The 20,064-nt window shown below is 41.6% G+C and overlaps 1 protein-coding gene across 3 annotated transcripts in view; it reads right to left on the bottom strand.

The window, feature by feature from the left end:
- Positions 1 to 10,847: 10,847 nt before the first annotated feature.
- esyt2a (extended synaptotagmin 2a) overlaps positions 10,848 to 20,064 on the bottom strand; it is a 60,437-nt gene continuing 51,220 nt past the window's right edge. For all 3 annotated transcript variants that reach the window (XM_021613179.3, XM_021613180.3, XM_021613181.3), the window contains exons 18-23: positions 17,836 to 18,212; positions 14,303 to 14,398; positions 13,010 to 13,141; positions 12,792 to 12,897; positions 12,597 to 12,646; positions 10,848 to 12,369 (exon numbers count right to left, since the gene is read on the bottom strand). In XM_021613179.3, coding sequence (XP_021468854.3) covers positions 12,321 to 12,369; positions 12,597 to 12,646; positions 12,792 to 12,897; positions 13,010 to 13,141; positions 14,303 to 14,398; positions 17,836 to 18,212 — 810 coding nt within the window. In that variant the 3' untranslated portion in view covers positions 10,848 to 12,320. The remainder of the gene's footprint in view (positions 12,370 to 12,596; positions 12,647 to 12,791; positions 12,898 to 13,009; positions 13,142 to 14,302; positions 14,399 to 17,835; positions 18,213 to 20,064) is intronic.

The raw sequence follows: 20,064 nt of genomic DNA, 5'->3' as shown, positions 1-20,064 counted from the left end.
AAATTCCAAACATTAGACCTACCTTTCTAGCATGAATCACTCTCTCTCATTCCATCTCTCTCTCTCTCTCATTCCATCTCTCTCTCTCATTCCATATCTCTCTCTCTCTCATTCCATCTCTCACTCTCTCATTCAATCGCTCTCTCTCTCATTCCATCGCTCTCTCTCTCATTCCATCGCTCTCTCTCTCATTCCATCGCTCTCTCTCTCATTCCATCGCTCTCTCTCTCTCATTCCATCGCTCTCTCTCTCATTCCATCGCTCTCTCTCATTCCATCGCTCTCTCTCTCATTCCATCGCTCTCTCTCTCATTCCATCGCTCTCTCTCTCATTCCATCGCTCTCTCTCTCATTCCATTCATCTCTCTCTCTCCGTCTCTCCGCATCATTCTGTGGCACAGGTTCTCTCTCTCATGCAATAATACATAATCACATCTGTTATTGCAGCATCCTGCTTTGGTGTGATCTTCAGATAGAGAACCTTTAATATGTAGAAGACCTAATGTACAGACTTTGAAGAAACAGCTGAGAAAGGTGGGAATTGAGAACGGTAAGGTGGTTTGAGTTGACTGACATCCCTCCCTCTCTCTGAAACTAATGACCAGATAAATAAAAGTCAACCAAGGTAATACAAATGGTAAAACAATCTCAGATCAGGTGAGTCAATCATGGTGATCACACTGACACATACACCATTTACAAAACCATCCCTCGAATGGCATCTTCCGTGACTCATTTGCAGTGATATAGCTCAAGTAAATGAAATCAGTACGACATTCAAATGAATGAAAACAATATGGACACACAAATTAAAAAATAAGCATTAGTTCAAATTCAGAGCAAGTTCTACCAATAAAAGTTTGATAACAGTGGGACATTTGAATAAAGTCCAAGGAGCCAAAGTAATATACAGCTTGTTGCTGTGTAAACACTATTTATCATTTAAAAGACATAAGGCAAAAGACATAAGGAGACGTTCTCAAACATGGTAATTGCAAAAAGATTGTACTTTTAAATATCTGAATATATGTGGATTTAAGGCATAAGATAAACAAGTACATAGAGATGGCAAACCAATTCGGAACAAGAGGAGGATAGGAGCCTCACTCCAGAGACAGTTTTCATTTGATGTCTTACATACAACTGACAAAATCAAGGAACCACTTGAGGGGTACAAAGTATATTGAAAAGCAGGTGTTTCCACACGGGTGTGGTTCTTGAGTTAATTACACGATTAACATCCCATTATACTTAGGGTCACGTATAACAATACCAAGTTGCCCATTATTTTATCTCCCAAGAAGAAGAAGAGACCTCAGTGACATTAAAAGAGGGGCCTCAAAGGAGTATAGGGGGTTTAAAGGGTATGTGAAGGGGCAGATTGGCCATCTGTCAAATGCCAGATGGGTTGAACCATCTTTTAGTTGGGTGGGCTGGTCGAAATTATAGAAACAGTTGAAGTCGAAAGTTTACATACACTTAGGTTGGAGTCAATTAAACTAGCTTTTTTTTTAGAGTTAATATTTTTGCTCTATATCGTATGAAATAGCGGGCTATTACCACTTAATCAGGGAAGGGGGGATTCGAGGAACACATGTGACAGGTACTAACTTGCCATAGCCTAAAAAGTGCTTAGCTATTGACTTATGTGTACTAAAGGCCAATCTATCTATACACGCACATGTGACAGGCACTCATTTGTAGTTAGGCTGTTTTAAGGTATTATAAGCCAATGCTAATACAGTGCCTTGCGAAAGTATTCGGCCCCCTTGAACTTTGCGCCCTTTTGCCTAATTTCAGGCTTCAAACATAAAGATATAAAACTGTATTTTTTTGTGAAGAATCAACAACAAGTGGGACACAATCATGAAGTGGAACGACATTTATTGGATATTTCAAACTTTTTTAACAAATCAAAAACTGAAAAATTGGGCGTGCAAAATGATTCAGCCCCCTTAAGTTAATACTTTGTAGCGCCACCTTTTGCTGCGATTACAGCTGTAAGTCGCTTGGGGTATGTCTATAAGTTTTGCACATCGAGAGACTGAACTTTTTTCCCATTCCTCCTTGCAAAACAGCTCGAGCTCAGTGAGGTTGGATGGAGAGCATTTGTGAACAGCAGATTTCAGTTCTTTCCACAGATTCTCGATTGGATTCAGGTCTGGACTTTGACTTGGCCATTCTAACACCTGGATATGTTTATTTTTGAACCATTCCATTGTAGATTTTGCTTTATGTTTTGCATCATTGTCTTGTTGGAAGACAAATCTCCGTCCCAGTCTCAGGTCTTTTGCAGACTCCATCAGGTTTTCTTCCAGAATGGTCCTGTATTTGGCTCCATCCATCTTCCCATCAATTTTAACCATCTTCCCTGTCCCCGCTGAAGAAAAGCAGGCCCAAACCATGATGCTGCCACCACCATGTTTGACAGTGGGGATGGTGTGTTCAGCTGTGTTGCTTTTACGCCAAACATAACGTTTTGCATTGTTGCCAAAAAGTTCAATTTTGGTTTCATCTGACCAGAGCACCTTCTTCCACATGTTTGGTGTGTCTCCCAGGTGGCTTGTGGCAAACTTTAAACAACACTTTTTATGGATATCTTTAAGAAATGGCTTTCTTCTTGCCACTCTTCCATAAAGGCCAGATTTGTGCAATATACGACTGATTGTTGTCCTATGGACAGAGTCTCCCACCTCAGCTGTAGATCTCTGCAGTTCATCCAGAGAGATCATGGGCCTCTTGGCTGCATCTCTGATCAGTCTTCTCCTTGTATGAGCTGAAAGTTTAGAGGGACGGCCAGGTCTTGGTAGATTTGCAGTGGTCTGATACTCCTTCCATTTCAATATTATCGCTTGCACAGTGCTCCTTGGGATGTTTAAAGCTTGGGAAATCTTTTTGTATCCAAATCCAGCTTTAAACTTCTTCACAACAGTATCTCGGACCTGCCTGGTGTGTTCCTTGTTCTTCATGATGCTCTCTGCGCTTTTAACGGACCTCTGAGACTATCACAGTGCAGGTGCATTTATACGGAGACTTGATTACACACAGGTGGATTGTATTTATCATCATTAATCATTTAGGTCAACATTGGATCATTCAGAGATCCTCACTGAACTTCTGGAGAGAGTTTGCTGCACTGAAAGTAAAGGGGCTGAATAATTTTGCACGCCCAATTCTTCAGTTTTTGATTTGTTAAAAAAGTTTGAAATATCCAATAAATGTCGTTCCACTTCATGATTGTGTCCCACTTGTTGTTGATTCTTCACAAAAAAATACAGTTTTATATCTTTATGTTTGAAGCCTGAAATGTGGCAAAAGGTCGCAAAGTTCAAGGGGGCCGAATACTTTCGCAAGGCACTGTATATAAAGGCATTTATTCAGTGATTTTCTTCTTTGTCTAATATGTGTTTATTCATTCACAACTAGGATGTTGCTGGGCTCAGCACAGACAGTGTGGGCTCCTGGTCTCAGTGATGCTAGGCTTAGGTATTGACAAATCACATTTTATTTGTCACATGCACCAAATACAACAGGTGTAGTCTTTAAAAAAATTGGGGGCCTTCCTCTGACACCACCTAGTATATAGGTCTGTCACGCCTATATACTAGGGGTGTTTCTAGGTATTATATTTCTATGTTTTTGTGTGTGTGTGTATGGTTCCCAATTGGAGGCAGCTGATAATCGTTACCTCTAATTGGGGATCATACTTAGTGTGTCCTTTTTCCCACCTGCTATGTGGGATATTGTTTTGTATGAGTGCCTATGTGCGCTACGTATTTCACGATCATTATATATCTTTGTTGTTTTGGAATGTCACTATCAATAAAATGTGGAACTCTACTCACGCTGCGCCTTGGTCCAATTATTCATACGACGGTCGTGACAGAATATCCCCCCTAGTCAGGACCAAGCAGCGTACCCAGGAGGTGAAGGAGAGTTGGTCATGGGAAGAGATACTAGGTGGATGCGAGACCCTTCCTTGGCGGGACTCATCGAGGAGTAAAGGAGGACAGCGACAACGCCGGGGTCCGCTGCCACAAACAGACCAAGGGCAACCCCAAGTTTTTTTTTTGGGGGGGGGGGGGGCACAAGGGGCGGTCGGCCTAGCCGATGAGAGAGCCAGAGACCGTCTGGGAGTCGATGGAGCAGTTTGAGGAGGGATATTGGAGAGAGATGTTGGCTGTTGGCTAAGAGTATGCTGCAGCGCAGGTGTTTTGAGGAGAGTGTCATCAGTCCGGTGCAACCTGTGCAAACTCTTTTCAGTCTCCTGAGGGGGGAAAATATGTTGTCGTGCCCTCTTCATGACTGTCTTTGTGTGTTTGGACCATGATAGTTTGTTGGTGATGTGGACACCAAGGAAATTGAAACTCTCGACCCACTCCACTTCAGCCCCGTCGATGTTAATGGGAGCCTGTTCGGCCCTCCTTTTCCAATAGTCCACGATCAGCTCCTTTGTCTTGCTCACAATGAGGGAGATGTTGTTGTCCTGTCACTCTGACCTCCTCCCTATAGGCTGTCTCATCGTTGTCGGTGATCAGGCCTACCACTGTTGTGTTGTCAGCAAACTTAATGATGGTGTTGGAGTCATGCTTGGCCATGCAGTCGTGGGTGAACATGGAGTACAGGATAGGACTAAGCATGCACCCCTGAGGGGCCCCTGTGTTGAGGATCAGCGTGGCAGATGGGCTGTTGCCTACCCTTAGCACCTGGGGGCGGCCCGTCAGGAAGTCCAGGATCCAGTTGCAAACGGAAGTGTTAAGTCCCAGGGTTCTTAGCTTAGTGATGAGCTTTGTGGGTTCTGTGGTGTTGAACGCTGAGCTGTAGTCAATGAATAGCATTCTCACATTGGTGTTCCTTTTGTCCAGGTGGGAAAGGGCAGTGTGGAGCACGATTGAGATTGTGTCATCTGTGGATCTGTTGGGGCGGTATGCGAATTTAAATGAAATCAAACTCCGGGGGGAGGGAGAGTGGGGGGAGAGGCCCGAAACAGAACAATTTAGGTAAACTTTTCTAATGTCGACAAAACAAAATACGATAGACAAGGTGGGATCTTTTTGTGGTTGTAAAATTAATTATACCAGAAATGTCAGTGGAAATACTTTTATGAGCAAATATGGATATAATAACCATCATAGTTCCTAGGCCGTCATTGAAAATAAGAATTTGTTCTTAACTGACTTGCCTAGTAAAATAAAGGTAAAATAAAAAAAATAAAAAATATGGAAGTACACTTGGAGTTACGCGATGACATGTTGTGTGGTCCTCCCACTATGACTAGTTGGGAAAAGCATGCAGTTTATTAGGCTCCAGATTAAGTAAATTATGAACATCACAGGGTGGTGAAAGTGCAAGGTGATGAGTTTAAATTGAGATTTTTGTCATCACTGGCACACACAATACCCCATAACGTCAACGTGAATTTATGTTTAGTCATTTTTACTAATAAATTAAAAAAATGAAAGCTGTAATGTCTTTAGTCAATAAGTTTAAGCTTAAATAAGTTCGGGAGTAAAAAGTGATTATTAAATCACATAATAAGTTACATGGACTCTGTGTGCAATTACAGTGTTTAACATGATTTTTAATGACTACCTCATCTCTGTACCACACACATACAGTTTGTATGATCTCTCAGTCGAGCAGCGAACTCTACACAGATTCAACCACAAAGACCAGGGAGGTTTTCCAATGCCTCATAAAGAAGGGCACTTATTGGTAGATGGGTAAAAAAAAATCAGACAGTGATCATCCTTTTGAGCATGGTTAAGTTGTCAATTACGCTTTGGATGGTGTATAAATACACCCAGTCACTACAAAGATACAGGTGTCCTTCCTAACTTAGTGGCCGGAGAGGAAGGAAATCGCAAAGCGATTTCACCATGACGCCAATGGTGACTTTAAACAGTTACAGAGTTTAATGGTTGTGATAGGAGAAAACTGAGGATGGATCACACAAGGCCAAATCTACATTGGAGTTGAGTGGTTGAGTTACAGTTTTGACAAATCTACTTAAAAAATCTATGGCTAGACCTGAAAATAGTTGTCTAGCAATGATCAACAACCAATTTGATAGCGCTTGAAGAATTTTGAAAAGATAAATGGGCAAATGTTGCAAAATCCAGGTGTGGAAAGCTCTTAGAGACTTACACAGAAATACTCACAGCTGTAATCATTGCCAAAGGTGCTAAGTACAGATTCAGGGGTGTGAATACTTATTTAAATGAGATATTTCTGCATTTCATTTTCAATACATTTGCACACAAACAAGTAAGCATGTTTTCACTGTCATTATAGGGTATTGTGTGTAGATGGGTGTGAACACAAGTGAATGTGTGGTCATCCTGTCTGGGTTGGCGCCCCCCCCTTGGGTTGTGCCGTGGCGGAGGTCTTTGTGGGCTATACACAGCCTTGTCTCAGGATGGTAAGTTGGTGGTTGAAGATATACCTCTAGTGGTGTGGGGGCTGTGCTTTGGCAAAGTGGGTGGGGTTATATCCTTCCTGTTTGGCCCTGTCCGGGGGTGTCCTCGGATGGGCCACAGTGTCTCCTGACCCCTCCTGTCTCAGCCTCCAGTATTTATGCTGCAATAGTTTATGTGTCGGGGGGCTAGGGTCAGTTTGTTATATCTGGAGTACTTCTCCTGTCCTATTCGGTGTCCTGTGTGAATCTAAGTGTGCGTTCTCTAATTCTCCCCTTCTCTCTTTCTTTCTCTCTCTCTCGGAGGACCTGAGCCCTAGGACCATGCCCCAGGAATACCTGACATGATGACTCCTTGCATCCTCCTCCTCATTTATGAACATTTGAACATCTTGGCCATGTTCTGTTATAATCTCCACCCGGCACAGCCAGAAGAGGACTGGCCACCCCACATAGCCTGGTTCCTCTCTAGGTTTCTTCCTAGGTTTTGGCCTTTCTAGGGAGTTTTTCCTAGCCACCGTGCTTCTACACCTGCATTGCTTGCTGTTTGGGGTTTTAGGCTGGGTTTCTGTACAGCACTTTGTGACATCAGCTGATGTACGAAGGGCTATATAAATACATTTGATTTGATTGTGGTATTTTTGGATGACATTTTTATTATATGTGCAAACATTTTTTAAGCATGCTTTCACTTTGTCATTACAGGGTATTGTGTGTAGATGGATAGAAAATGAATAATAACACATTTTAAATTCAGGCTGTAACAACAAAACGTGGAATACTGTAAATCAAGGGGTATGAATACTTTGAAGGCACTGTAATGCAATTGTTTTTGTGAGAAAACCATCAGTAGAGTTGAAAATGCGATGGCAACCCATTTCACTTGTATTTTATATTTCGGTACATGGGAATTTAACAGCAAAAATGTATTTTGTAAGTCAATTTGATGGAAACATCTCTGGTAAGAAAATGCTCATATTGTTTTTATGCAGATTTTTTTTTATTTTTGCATGAAAATCCATCACCAATTGGGTGGAAACCTAGCTATATACAAACAGATGTACTGCCAGTTCCTTAATAGTTTGGCTCTATATTATGTATATACACTGAGTGTACAAAACATTATGAACTCTTTCCATGACAGACTGACCATGTGAATCCAAGTTGAAAGCTTTGATCCCCTATTGATGTGAGTTATTAAATCCACATCAATCAGTGGAGCTCAGTCACGTGTAGCCCAGTTGGTAGAGCATGGTGCTAGCAGTGCCAGGGTTGTATTAGCAGTGCCAGTATTAAAATGTATGCACTCACTACTGTAAGTCGCTCAGGATAAGAGCATTTGCTACACGACACAAATTTAAATGTAGATGAAGGGGAGGAGACAGGTTAATGATTTTTAAGCCCTGAAAGAATTGGGACATGGATTGTGTGCCATTCAGAGGGTGATTGGGCAAGAAACTATTTTCTGTTGTAGTCATTAAAACTTGTTTTTCAACCACTCCGCACATTTCTTGTTAACAAATTGTAGTTTTGGCAAGTCGGTTAGGACATCTACTTTGTGAATGACAAGTAATTTTCCAACAATTGTTTACAGATTATTTCATTTATAATTCACTGTATCACAATTCCAATGGGTCAGAAGTTTACATACACTAAGTTGACTGTGCCTTTAAACAGCTTGAACAATTCCAGAAAATTATGTCATGGCTTTAGAAGCTTCTGATAGGCTAATTGACATCATTTGAGTGAATTGGAGGTGTACCTGTGGATGTATTTCAAGGCTTACCTTCAAACTCAGTGCCTCTTTGCTTGACATCATGGGAAAATCAAAAGAAATCAGTCAAGACCTCAGAAAAAAATATTTGTAGACCTCCACAAGTCTGGTTCATCCTTGGGAGCTATTTCCAAAACGTCTGAAGGTACCACGTTCATCTGTACAAACAATAGCGCGCAAGAATAAACACCATGGGACCACGCATCCATCATACCACTCAGGAAGGATACAGGTTCTGTCTACTAAAGATGAATGTACTTTGGTGAGAAAAGTGCAAATCAATCCCAGAACAGCAGCAAAGGACCTTGTGAAGATGCTGGAGGAAACAGGTACAAAAGTATCTATATCCCCAGTAAAAATGAGTCCTATATCGACATAACCTGAAAGGCCGCTCAGCAAATAAGAAGCCACTGCTCCAAAACCGCCATAAAAAAGCCAGACTACGGTTTGCAACTGCACATGGGGACAAAGATCGTACTTTTTGGAGAAATGTCCTCTGGTCTGATGAAACAAAAATAACTTTTTGGCAATAATGACCGTCGTTATGTTTTGAGGAAGAGGGGAAAGCTTGCAAGCCGAAGAACACCATCCCAACCGTGAAGCACGGGGGTGGCAGCATCATGTTATGGGGGGTGCTTTGCTGCAGGACGGACTGGTGCACTACACAAAATAGATGGCATCATGAGGGAGGAAAAGTATGTTGGTATATTGAAGCAACATCAGTCAGGAAGTTGAAGCTTGGTCGCAAATGGGTCTTCCAAATGGACAATGACCGAAGCATACTTCCAAAGTTGTGGCAAAATGGCTTAAGGACAACAAAGTCAAATTATTGGAGTGGCCATCACAAAGCCCTGACCTCTATCCTATAGAACATTTGTGGGCAGAACTGAAAAGGCGTGTGCGAGCAAGGAGGTCTACAAACCCGATTCAGTTACACCAGCTCTGTCAGCAAGAATGGGCCAAGATTCACCCAACTTATTGTGGGAAGCTTGTGGAAGGCACCCAAGTTAAACAATTTAAAAGCAATGCTACCAAATACTAATTGAGTGGATGTAAACTTCTAAACCACTGGGAATGTGATGAAAGAAATAAAAGCTGAAATAAATAATTCTCTCTACTATTATTCTGTCATTTCACATTCATAAAATAAAGTGGTTGCTAGCTGACCTAAGACTGGGATTTTCTACTAGGATTAAATGTCAGGAATTGTGAAATCTGAGTTTAAATGTATTTGGCTAAGGTGTATGTAAACTTCCGACCTCAACTTTAAGTGCCTTTGAGCAAGGTATGATAGCAGGTGCCTGGCGCACGGGTTTGTGTCAAGAAATGCAGCACTGCTGGGTTTTCAAGCACAACAGTTTCAATAATTATCCACCACCCAAAGGACATCAAGCCAACTTGACATGACTGTGGGAAGCATTGGAGTCAACATTGGCCAGAATCCCTACTGAACGCTTAACACCTTAACAGTCCATGCCCCGACGAATTGAGGCTGTTCTGAGGGCGAAAGGGGGGGAGTGCAACTCAATATTAGGAAGGTGCTCTTAATGTTAGATAAGGCCCTGTGTTTTGGTTCATCATGTCACATGACCTGGATTTTTAATTTCAACCCTTTTTCGTTGTATCCAATTGGTAGTTAGTCTTTTCCCATCGCTGCAACTCCCGTACGGACACTGCTTCTTGACACAATGCCCGCTTAACCTGAAAGCCAGCCGCACCAATGTGAGGGAGGAAACACCATATACCTGGCGACCGTGTCAGCGTGCTTTGCGCCCGGCCCGCCACAGGAGACACTAGTGCGCGATTGGACAAGGACATCCCTGCCGGCAAAACCCTCCCCTAACCCGGAAGACGCTGGGCCAATTGTGCACCGCCACATGGGTCTCCCGGTCGCGACTGGCTGTGACAGAGCCTGGACTCGAACCAGGATCTCTAGTGGCAGTTAGCACTGCAATGCAGTGCCTTAAGACCACTGCACCACTTGGGAGGCCATGACCTGGATTTTAACCTTTAATTAAAGCTTATTAATCAAACTTCCCCTGTGTATTATTATTTCAGATGGTCCAGCACCATCCTCAGACAATTGCTTTAATTTATGTTTTAATTCTCATTTCTGGGAAAGGCTTAAAATAAAGGTTCAAATCCAAGTAATGTTGCATGTTCTGCCAAAACAGAGGGCCCTAGGAATTGTGAGTCAATGGTCATCTATTAGACATTTATTCAGCGATTGTCTTCGCCTGACAAATGTGTTTTTATTATTTCACAACTAGGATGTTGCTGGGCTCAGCACAGGCAGTGTGGCCGCCTGGTCTTCTGGTCCCAGTGATGCTAGCCTTAGCAGCAGCAGAGTCAAGTACAATAGAGCTAGGGGAAATAAAACAGAGAGAGAGACACGCTGACACAGGGATGTAGGATAGTGTGGCTAAAATGCCATGGCTGAATTTACTTCCCAGTCCACCCGTGTGTGTATGCGCGCGCGTGTCTCTCACTCACCAAATCTCAACCCAAGTGTACACTTATGGGAGATTCTGAGTGTTCTCCACCACCATCAACAAAACACCAAATTATGGAATTTTTCCATGGAAGAATGGTGTCGCATCCCTCCAAGGTGCATTGAAGCTGTTCTGGGTCGTGGTGGCCCAAAGCCCCATGAAGACACTTTATGTTGGCGGTTTCTTTATTTTGGCAGTTACCTGTAGGTACGCATACAACCACTTTTTAAAAAAGGACAGAGATTGCAGAAATATGAGAACACATCAGAACTGATACATTAGGCTACAAGCCACTATGTTACAGCTTAAACATGGTACAATCTAAAATGCTTTCATTATGATACATCATTACTATGGTAACCAGATCAATAAAGTCATAACAGAGTGTTTACATGTGTTACAGATATCCAGGTACAGGTGACATAATCAATAAAGGTGAGGGGGCCGTATATGCCAAGTGTCTCCGAGTAGGAGTGCTGATCTAGGATCATTTCACACCTATAACGTAAACCAAAACATTGTGTTTTTTGCAAGCGATTGCAGTAAAGAGAAGCGTTGAATAAGATGTGCATGCTGAAATGTGTTCGTAGAACAAAAACATGAAGACTGGTGCATTTATTGACAACAACCATGATAAATATATTTCATCTGTCGTGATTTCAGAGTTGGGAAATCAATTATCATAAGCCACAATGATTTGAAGAAGGCTGGAATATCACTGTGAGGTTAACTCAGCCAAGTTCTGTTATTATTACTGTTAACACTATGCTGATGCTTTGAAAGATTTTAAACATGCCTAAACGAATAGTGTGCAAACATATTTGGTTTAGTTAAAACCCCACAGACAAGTATTTCATTTCATTGTCTCTTTGGTGGCGAAGTACTATACATATACATATATATACTATTTCCCTTAGAGGATAGACGGGTCGTAGTTCAACTTAGCTCTGATATAGTTCGCATGTAGTTTGTTGAATTATAAAATAGTCATTGTGACCAAGCAAAACCCTCCACTACAAACATTATAATAAACCTTCTCTTTAGTCCTCATTGTCATTGTACATATTTACATATTCATATGTTGTACATTCCCGACATAAAACAAGGCAGCAAAACCTGCTGTAACAGCCGTAGCAAGAAAATATATATTTTGTTACAGTCCTCAATCATTTTATTTTAAAATATGGATTAAAAAAATGTAGAATTAGTTTGAACACATACTCCCTTTCTTACTATTGCACTGGATCATTTCTAAGTGGGGAGAGATAACGATGCAACTGATGTGAATAAATGAATATCAAAATGTATGTATTTTTTTACAATTGCAAGTCATGTAAATAAACAATAATTTAAAAAAGGGAAAACCCCCCAAAAAGTTGTTCATGGATTTAAAAGCAATTGTATGAAAAGGGCCAATACGTTTGCTCAGGGGCCGTATATGCCAAGTGTCTCCGAATAGGAGTGCTGATCTAGGATCATTTCACACCTAACTATGTAATTGTATTCATTGTTATCCAAAAAGCAGAACTTATCCTAAAACAGCACTACTCTATAGACACTGCTTGACACTTACAGTAGGGCCCTAGTGGCAATGCCACGTTGGTGAAGACTTGATTAGGTCCTCCTCTACCGCTCGTAGTCTACAGCTGCTGGAGAGTTTTTCTCAGACCATCCTCACTCAACTCATACCTAGTAGCAAAGACAGGAGACACATTGTAAATTAAAAATTAAAAAAATCTAGAATAACAAACACTCAGTCTTATTCTATGCTTGATTCCTTGATATTCAGATCTTATGATGAAAGTTCTTATTAAATTATTCTAAGAAGTCCCCAAATATGTGTGAACACGACTGGACTTAATCGTACTAATAATTGTACAAAATAAATAAATAAAAAAATGAAGTATTTCACTGACCATTGTGTCCATCCCTTGACGATATCCTCGTGAGTCAAATCCACCAGCACCTGTCAAGATGACACGATATGAAGGAGGGAAAGTGAGCTTTGGACAGGTAATGATGTGTATTCACATTTACTGTATGTTATCGAATAACAGAAGGAGCATGCATGGAGACACAGTTCTGCAGTAGGAGGAGAGGTCCAGTCTCACCTTCCCCAGCAGCCCTTTGTGTTTGGAAAATATATTTCCTCCGTTCTTTACCGCCACATCCAGAGTCCTCCTGTGCAACTCCACGACCGACACACCGAACTCAAATCTGACAACACATGCACACAAACAATTCAATTATACAATGACTACCAGTAGACTACCAGTAAATCCACTGGTGTTTGATGGTAAGAGGAACAAAGATGAATGTTGAAACTTACATCTCATCGTAAACAGGGTTCAGGTCCTTCTTGTGCGTGTGGGTTTTCCTCCTCCCAGACCTTCGCTTGTCAGGTAGAAGATAGAGCCGCACATACGGATCCGACCCATGATCTGTGAACGCAATCAGGTTTCTGTGGAGAGTGGGAGAGAGAAAGACAGAGAGTGGAGGTAGAGAGATAGATAAAAAAAGAACACACTGTTTCACATCATTTGGGGTAGCCCTTTACACTTGTTGATACAGATGACAGATTTGGGCACTGATAAGCGCCTAAATTGGAACGCAGTGGCTGTACAGTAACACACTATAAATGATATCAGAGCTCAGGCTCTGCGCTTCACAGCACTGTATGGCGTGAAACCCTGGGTTGTTCTGAACAGAATGAGCCTGTTTGTCTGTTGTGAAGAGAATTCACCGCGGCACACCTGAATGCACTTATGACTCCTTTCTATGCGCACCATATAATTACAATATTTTTCTCTGAATTGCCTTCTGAAATTCAAACACTAAGATCATATTTTATTACTTAGCTAGTCATTTTGGCAATAGAACAAGCTTTCAAATGATGCCCAACTGACCATATTGCAATTTATAATGGTCAATTTTTGGATTGCATAAACAACAGTAATTGTCGGTTGGAGGGGATGCTGGGTTGTGTTCCAAACAAAAACAACTACAAGTGTCCTTGCTCTAGTTCCTCAATGGCAAAGCTAGGAAAGCTAAAAAATAGCACCTTATAGTTGATGACTCTTCTTTGAGTCATAAAAGTGCATTGAAATTGCTTAGGGAGTGTGGCCAGATATTCAGATTTCATTATCAACACATGAGGTGAAAAGTACAGCAAATGTAACATGCACATAAAATCAACAGTGTAATGTTTGGATTCAGTCTTGTGTCAGGTGAACTGTTGGGTCCTCAACTTTGGTCTAATAATTTTCTCATAATCTCCAAACTGTTCCCTTTCAATTGCTACCATGCTTACGCTTTTCATATTGTCTGTAAAAAAATAATAAAAAAAAAACATTTACATTTAGCCCTGTCCATATAGGCCAATTCCCACAAGTGTAATGGGTTAAAATAAAATTATCCAAAATGATTATATTATTGCGCATCAAGTCTGTGGTCAAAGAAAAAGGCTTGTACATTGAATAAAAATGAGTGGATGAAGCTGATAACAGAACATGATACATTCTCCAATAGTTAGTGTATAGAGTAACATGTGGAAGCTACAGTATGGATGCATCCTAAATGGCCTTTGGGACGCGGGACCTAAGTCTCCCGCCATGTCTCTTACCGGCAGGCATGCAAAACCACAATGAGCTTGTTCCTCTGAGGGCTGTGTCTGACAGTCAATTGCACCTCACCCAGGGGCAAATGACCGGCTGAGCCACTGTAGACAGAGACACACACATTAGTCACATTGTTCTGTAACAAAACAATCATTCACATTAGGTCTGTAATATAATCTGCAGGTTAGTCAATGTCGTTGCATTTCTTTGTATTGTGTCACAATGTGGTACTTGTATTTTGTATTTATTAGGGATCCCCATTAGCTGCTGCTACTCTCCCTGGGGTCCAAACACATTAAGACACTTACATTACACATACAACAAAAGATAAAACAGTACATCATATAACACTGTCACACCACCACATATCCACAACACAAAATGTGTGATACCACCATACAACAATATATGTGTGTGTAAAGTGCGTGTGCTATTGCCCGTGTGCGTATGCATGCATCTGCACCTGTGTGTGTGTGTGTGTGTGTGTACAGTGGGGCAAAAAAATATTTAGTCAGCCACCAATTGTGAAAGTTACCCCACTTAAAAAGATGAGAGAGGCCTGTAATTTTCATCATAGGTACACTTCAACTATGACAGGCAAAATGAGAAAAGAAAATCCAGAAAATCACATTGTAGGATTTTTAATGAATTTATTTGCAAATTATGGTGGAAAATAAGTATTTGGTCACCTACAAACAAGCAAGATTTCTGGCTCTCACAGACCTGTAACTTCTTCTTTAAGAGGCTCCTCTGTCCTCCACTCGTTACCTGTATTAATGGCACCTGTTATCAGTATAAAAGACACCTGTCCACAACCTCAAACAGTCACACTCCAAACTCCACTATGGCCAAGACCAAAAAGCTGTCAAAGGACACCAGAAACAAAATTGTAGACCTGCACCAGGCTGGGAAGACTGAATCTGCAATAGGTAAGCAGCTTGGTTTGAAGAAATCAACTGTGGGAGCAATTACTAGGAAATGGAAGACATACAAGACCACTGATAATCTCCCTCGATCTGGGGCTCCAGGCAAGATCTCACCCCGTGGGGTCAAAATGATCACAAGAACGGTGAGCAAAAATCACAGAACCACACGGGGGGACCTAGTGAACGACCTGCAGAGAGCTGGGACCAAAGTAACAAAGCCTACCATCAGTAACACACTACGCCGCCAGGGACTCAAATCCTGCAGTGCCAGACATGTCCCCCTGCTTAAGCCAGTACATGTCCAGGCCAGTCTGAAGTTTGCTAGAGAGCATTTGGATAATCCAGAAGAAGATTGAGAGAATGTCATCTGGTCAGATGAAACCAAAATATAACTTTTTGGTAAAAACTCAACTCGTCGTGTTTGGAGGACAAAGAATCCAAAGAACACCATACCTACTGTGAAGCATGGGGGTGGAAACATCATGCTTTGGGGCTGTTTTTCTGCAAAGGGACCAGGACGACTGATCCGTGTAAAGGAAAGAATGAATGGGCCCATGTATCGTGAGATTTTGATTGAAAACCTACTTCCATCAGCAAGGGCATTGAAGATGAAACATGGCTGGGTCTTTCAGCATGACAATGATCCCAAACACACCGCCCGGGCAACGAAGGAGTGGCTTCATAAGAAGCATTTCAAGGTCCTGGAGTGGCCTAGCCAGTCTCCAGATCTCAACCCCATAGAAAATATTTGGAGGGAGTTGAAAGTCTGTGTTGCCCAGCAACAGCCCCAAAACATCACTGCTCTAGAGGAGATCTGCATGGAGGAATGGGCCAAAATACCAGCAACAGTGTGTGAAAACCTTGTGAAGACTTACAGAAAACGTTTGACCTCTGGCATTACCAACAAAGGGTATATAACAAAGTATTAAGATAAACTTTTGTTATCGACCAAATACTTATTTTCCACCATAATTTGCAAATAAATTCATAAAAAATCCTACAATGTGATTTTCTGGATTTTTTTTCTTCTCATTTTGTCTGTCATAGTTGACGTGTACCTATGATGAAAATTACAGGCCTCATCTTTTAAAGTGGGAGAACTTGCACAATTGGTGGCTGACTAAATACTTTTTTGCCCCACTGTATGTGTCTCTTCACAGTCCCATAAGGTGTATTTTTATTCATTTTTTAAACTGATTCTACTGCTTGCCTCAGTTACCTGATGTGGAATATAGCTCCATGTAGTCACTCTATGTAGTACTGTGCACCTCTAGACTGTTCTGGACTTGTGGATTGTGAAGAGACCTCTGGTGGCATGTCTTGTGGTGTATGCCACAAATCTCTCTTTGGGCACCTGACCACACTACTGAACAATAGTCCAGTTGCGACAAAACTAGGTCCTTTAGGACCTGCCTTGTTGATAGTGTTATTAAGGCAGAGCAGTGCTTTGTTATGGACAGACTTCTCCCCATCTTAGCTATTGTTGTATGAACATGTTTTGACCATAACAGTTCACAATCCACGGGTACTCCAAATACACCTCAACTTGCTCAATTTCCACATTATTCATTACAAGATTTTATTGAGGTTTAGGGTTTATTGAGTGATTTGTCCCAAATACAATGCATTAGTTTTCAAAATATGTAGGACTATCTTATTTCTTGCCACCCATTCTGAAACTAACTGCAGCTCTTTGGTAAGTGCTGCAGTCATTTCAGTGACTCAAAGCCAGTGGCATGTCAATAAGTAAAGATTGAAAAAAAAGTAAGGGGCCTAGACAGCTGCCTTGCGGAATTCCTGATTCTACCTGGATTATGTTGGAGTGGCTTCCATTAAAGAACACCCTCTGTGTTCTGTTAGACAAGTAACTCTTTATCCACAATATAGCAGGGTGTGTAATGCAATAACAAATGTGTTTTTCCAGCAGCAGACTATGATCGATAATGTCAACAGTCGCACTGAAGTCAAACAAAACAGCCCCTACAATATTTTTATCATCATTTTCTCTCAGCCAATCATCAGTAATTTGTGTAAGTGCTGTGCTTGTTGAATGTCCTTCCCTATAAGTGTGCTGAAAGTCTGTTGTCAATTTGTTTACTGTAAAATGGTGTATATAGAATCAAATGCATTTGTCATGTGCTTCGTAAACAACAGGTATAGACTAACAGTGAAATGCTTACTTACTTGCCAACAATGCAAAGAGAATTTAAAAAAAGAATATAACACAAGGAATAAATACAATGATAACTTGACTATATACAAGGGGTACCACTACGAGTCGATGTGTACAGGTACGAGGTAATTGAGGTTATACAGCTGTACATATAGGTAGGGGTAAAGTGACTAGGTGTGACAGATTAGACAATAAACAGTATCAGCAGCGTACTGTATATGATGAGTCAAAAGATAGTCAATGCAGATAACCAAATAGCTTCCCGGACTAACAATTTAGCAGTCTTATGGATTGGGGGTCAAAGCTGTTCAGGGTGCTGTTGGCTCCAGACTTGGTGCATCGGTACTGCTTGCCATGCGGTAGCAGAGAGAACAGTCTATGACTTGTATGTGCATGTATCAATGTGTTTGTGTGTGCGCTTGCGTTCATACGTGCTTACTTCTGCAACTCGCTCAGCCTCTGCTGGAGCTCCTGTGTGGCGTACGGGTTGGAGATGTCCGAGGCGATACTGACAGTTGACCCAAAGTGGGCCAGGTGTTTGTGAGAGCCAGAGATGGCCAGGTTGGAGGTGCTCCTGCCTGCGTCGGCTAGGCCGATGCCTACCGGGCCCCCTGAGTAGGGCTCGCCACCCCCCCCTCTCCTGTGGAGATCCTGGGTCGAGGCGGCCACAGAGCGTGAGAGGTCTGAGATAGGGACAGGGTTGGGGGGTTCGGCGACGGGCAGGCTCTTCACGGGGATGGGGTTACTAGTGCTGGTCTTACGAACCTGCACCGAGGACGTCTGGTCGGACCCTGTCAACTTCTCCTGACACAGAACCTGCACAAGAGGGACAGAGGTTGGAGAGGATAAACAATTATTATATGAGACATTGCACAAGAACACTTGAAGAATGTGTAGAATAATTTAATCTTAAGCAACATTTCTATAATTGCATTCAGGTTAAAGGCCCAATGCAGCCATTTTTATTTTAATATCAAATGCATTTCTGGGTAACAATTAAAGTACCGTACTGTAATAGATTTCCATAAAATATTACATTTTGGACACAGAGGGGAAAAAGAACTGCTCCATTTAATTTATTTATTACATTTACATTTTTTTATTACAATTACATTTTTTTAATGGAATTTCCTTTAGGCTTGGACTATTTAGCAGGACATTTTACAGCATAAAGCTAAATTTGTCAGCATAAAGCTCACTCATTTAAGTGACTCACTCATTTGAGGCTTTGGTTCAAAATAAATAAGTACCGACACATTCTTTCTGATTGTCTTTAATAAAGAATATTTTTGACCAATCTGCTCATGTTGTGTGTGTGTGTGTGTTTAATCATTTGTGACTTTTTGGTTACAATGAGGTATGTAAACAAATTGAAACAAATAAATCCTATTCATTATGAATAATCAGATACGTGTTGCGAATTAATGATTATATTGAAGAAAGGCGCCGCCTCTTAGGAGTTTCAAAAGCCGACCAGTTACCCAACAAAATAACAGCGATTTATTTAGCCTAATAGTTTTTATGACTCCAGACAGTAGGCTATTATTCCTCTGTATGAATCAATTTGTCTGCATGTATATTCAACATTTGGATAAAATAAACCATGCCATGAATTAATAACTACTATATATATTTTATTTTCACAATGCAATGAGGCACAACGACAACTTAAAATTGCTTTAAAAGAGCCTTCTAATAACCTAATCAAATGACATTTTATTAGTCACATGCACCAAATACAACAGGTGTAGTAGACCTTACAGTGAAATGCTTACTTACGAGCTCCTAACCAACAATGCAGTTAAAAAAAATATGTATTAGAAATAAATGTAACAAAAAATTAAAGAGCAGCAGTAAAATAACAATAGCGAGACTATATACAGGGGGGTACGGGTACAGAGTCAATGTGCAGGGGCACCGGTTAGCTAAGGTAATATGTACATGCAAGTAACTATATTCCACATCAGGTAACTGAAAAGAAGGGGGGGGGGGGTCAATGCAAATAGTCTGGGAAGCCATTTGATTAGATGTTCAGGAGTATTATGGCTTGGGGGTAAGAAGCCTCTTGGACCTAGACTTGGCGCTCCGGTACCGCTTGCCGTGCGGTAGCAGAGAGAACAGTCTATGACTAGGGTGGCTGGAGTCCTTGACAATTTTTAGGGCCTTCCTGACACTGCCTGATATAGAGGTCCTGGATGGCAGGAAGCTTGGCCCCAGTGATGTACTGGGCCGTTCACACAACCCTCTGTAGAACTTTGCAGTCGGAGGTTAGGCAGTTACCATACCAGACAGTGATGCAACCAGTTGCACCATGCTCTCGATGGTGCAGCTGTAAAACCTTTTGAGGATCTGAGGACCCATGCCAAATCCTTTCAGTCTCCTGAGGGGGAATAGATTTAGTCGCGCCCTCTTCACGACTGTCTTGGTGTGCTTGGACCATGTTAGTTTGTTGGTGATGTGGACACCATGGAACTTGAAGCTCTCAGCCTGCTCCACTGCAGCCCCGTCGATGAGAATGGGGGCGTGCTCGGTCCTCTTTTCCTGTCGTCCACAATCATCTCCTTTGTCTTGATCACGTTGAGGGAGAGGTTGTCCTGGCACCACATGGCCAGGTCTCTGATCTGCTCCCTATAGGCTGTCTCGTCGTTGTCGGTGACCAGGCCTACCA

Source organism: Oncorhynchus mykiss, chromosome 8 (genome assembly GCF_057628025.1).
Source record: "Oncorhynchus mykiss isolate SJ-2025 chromosome 8, ASM5762802v1, whole genome shotgun sequence".
Taxonomy (NCBI): Eukaryota; Metazoa; Chordata; class Actinopteri; order Salmoniformes; family Salmonidae; genus Oncorhynchus; species Oncorhynchus mykiss.
The sequence above is the reverse complement of the archived record's forward strand: the minus strand, read 5'-3'. Positions and strand labels throughout refer to the sequence as shown.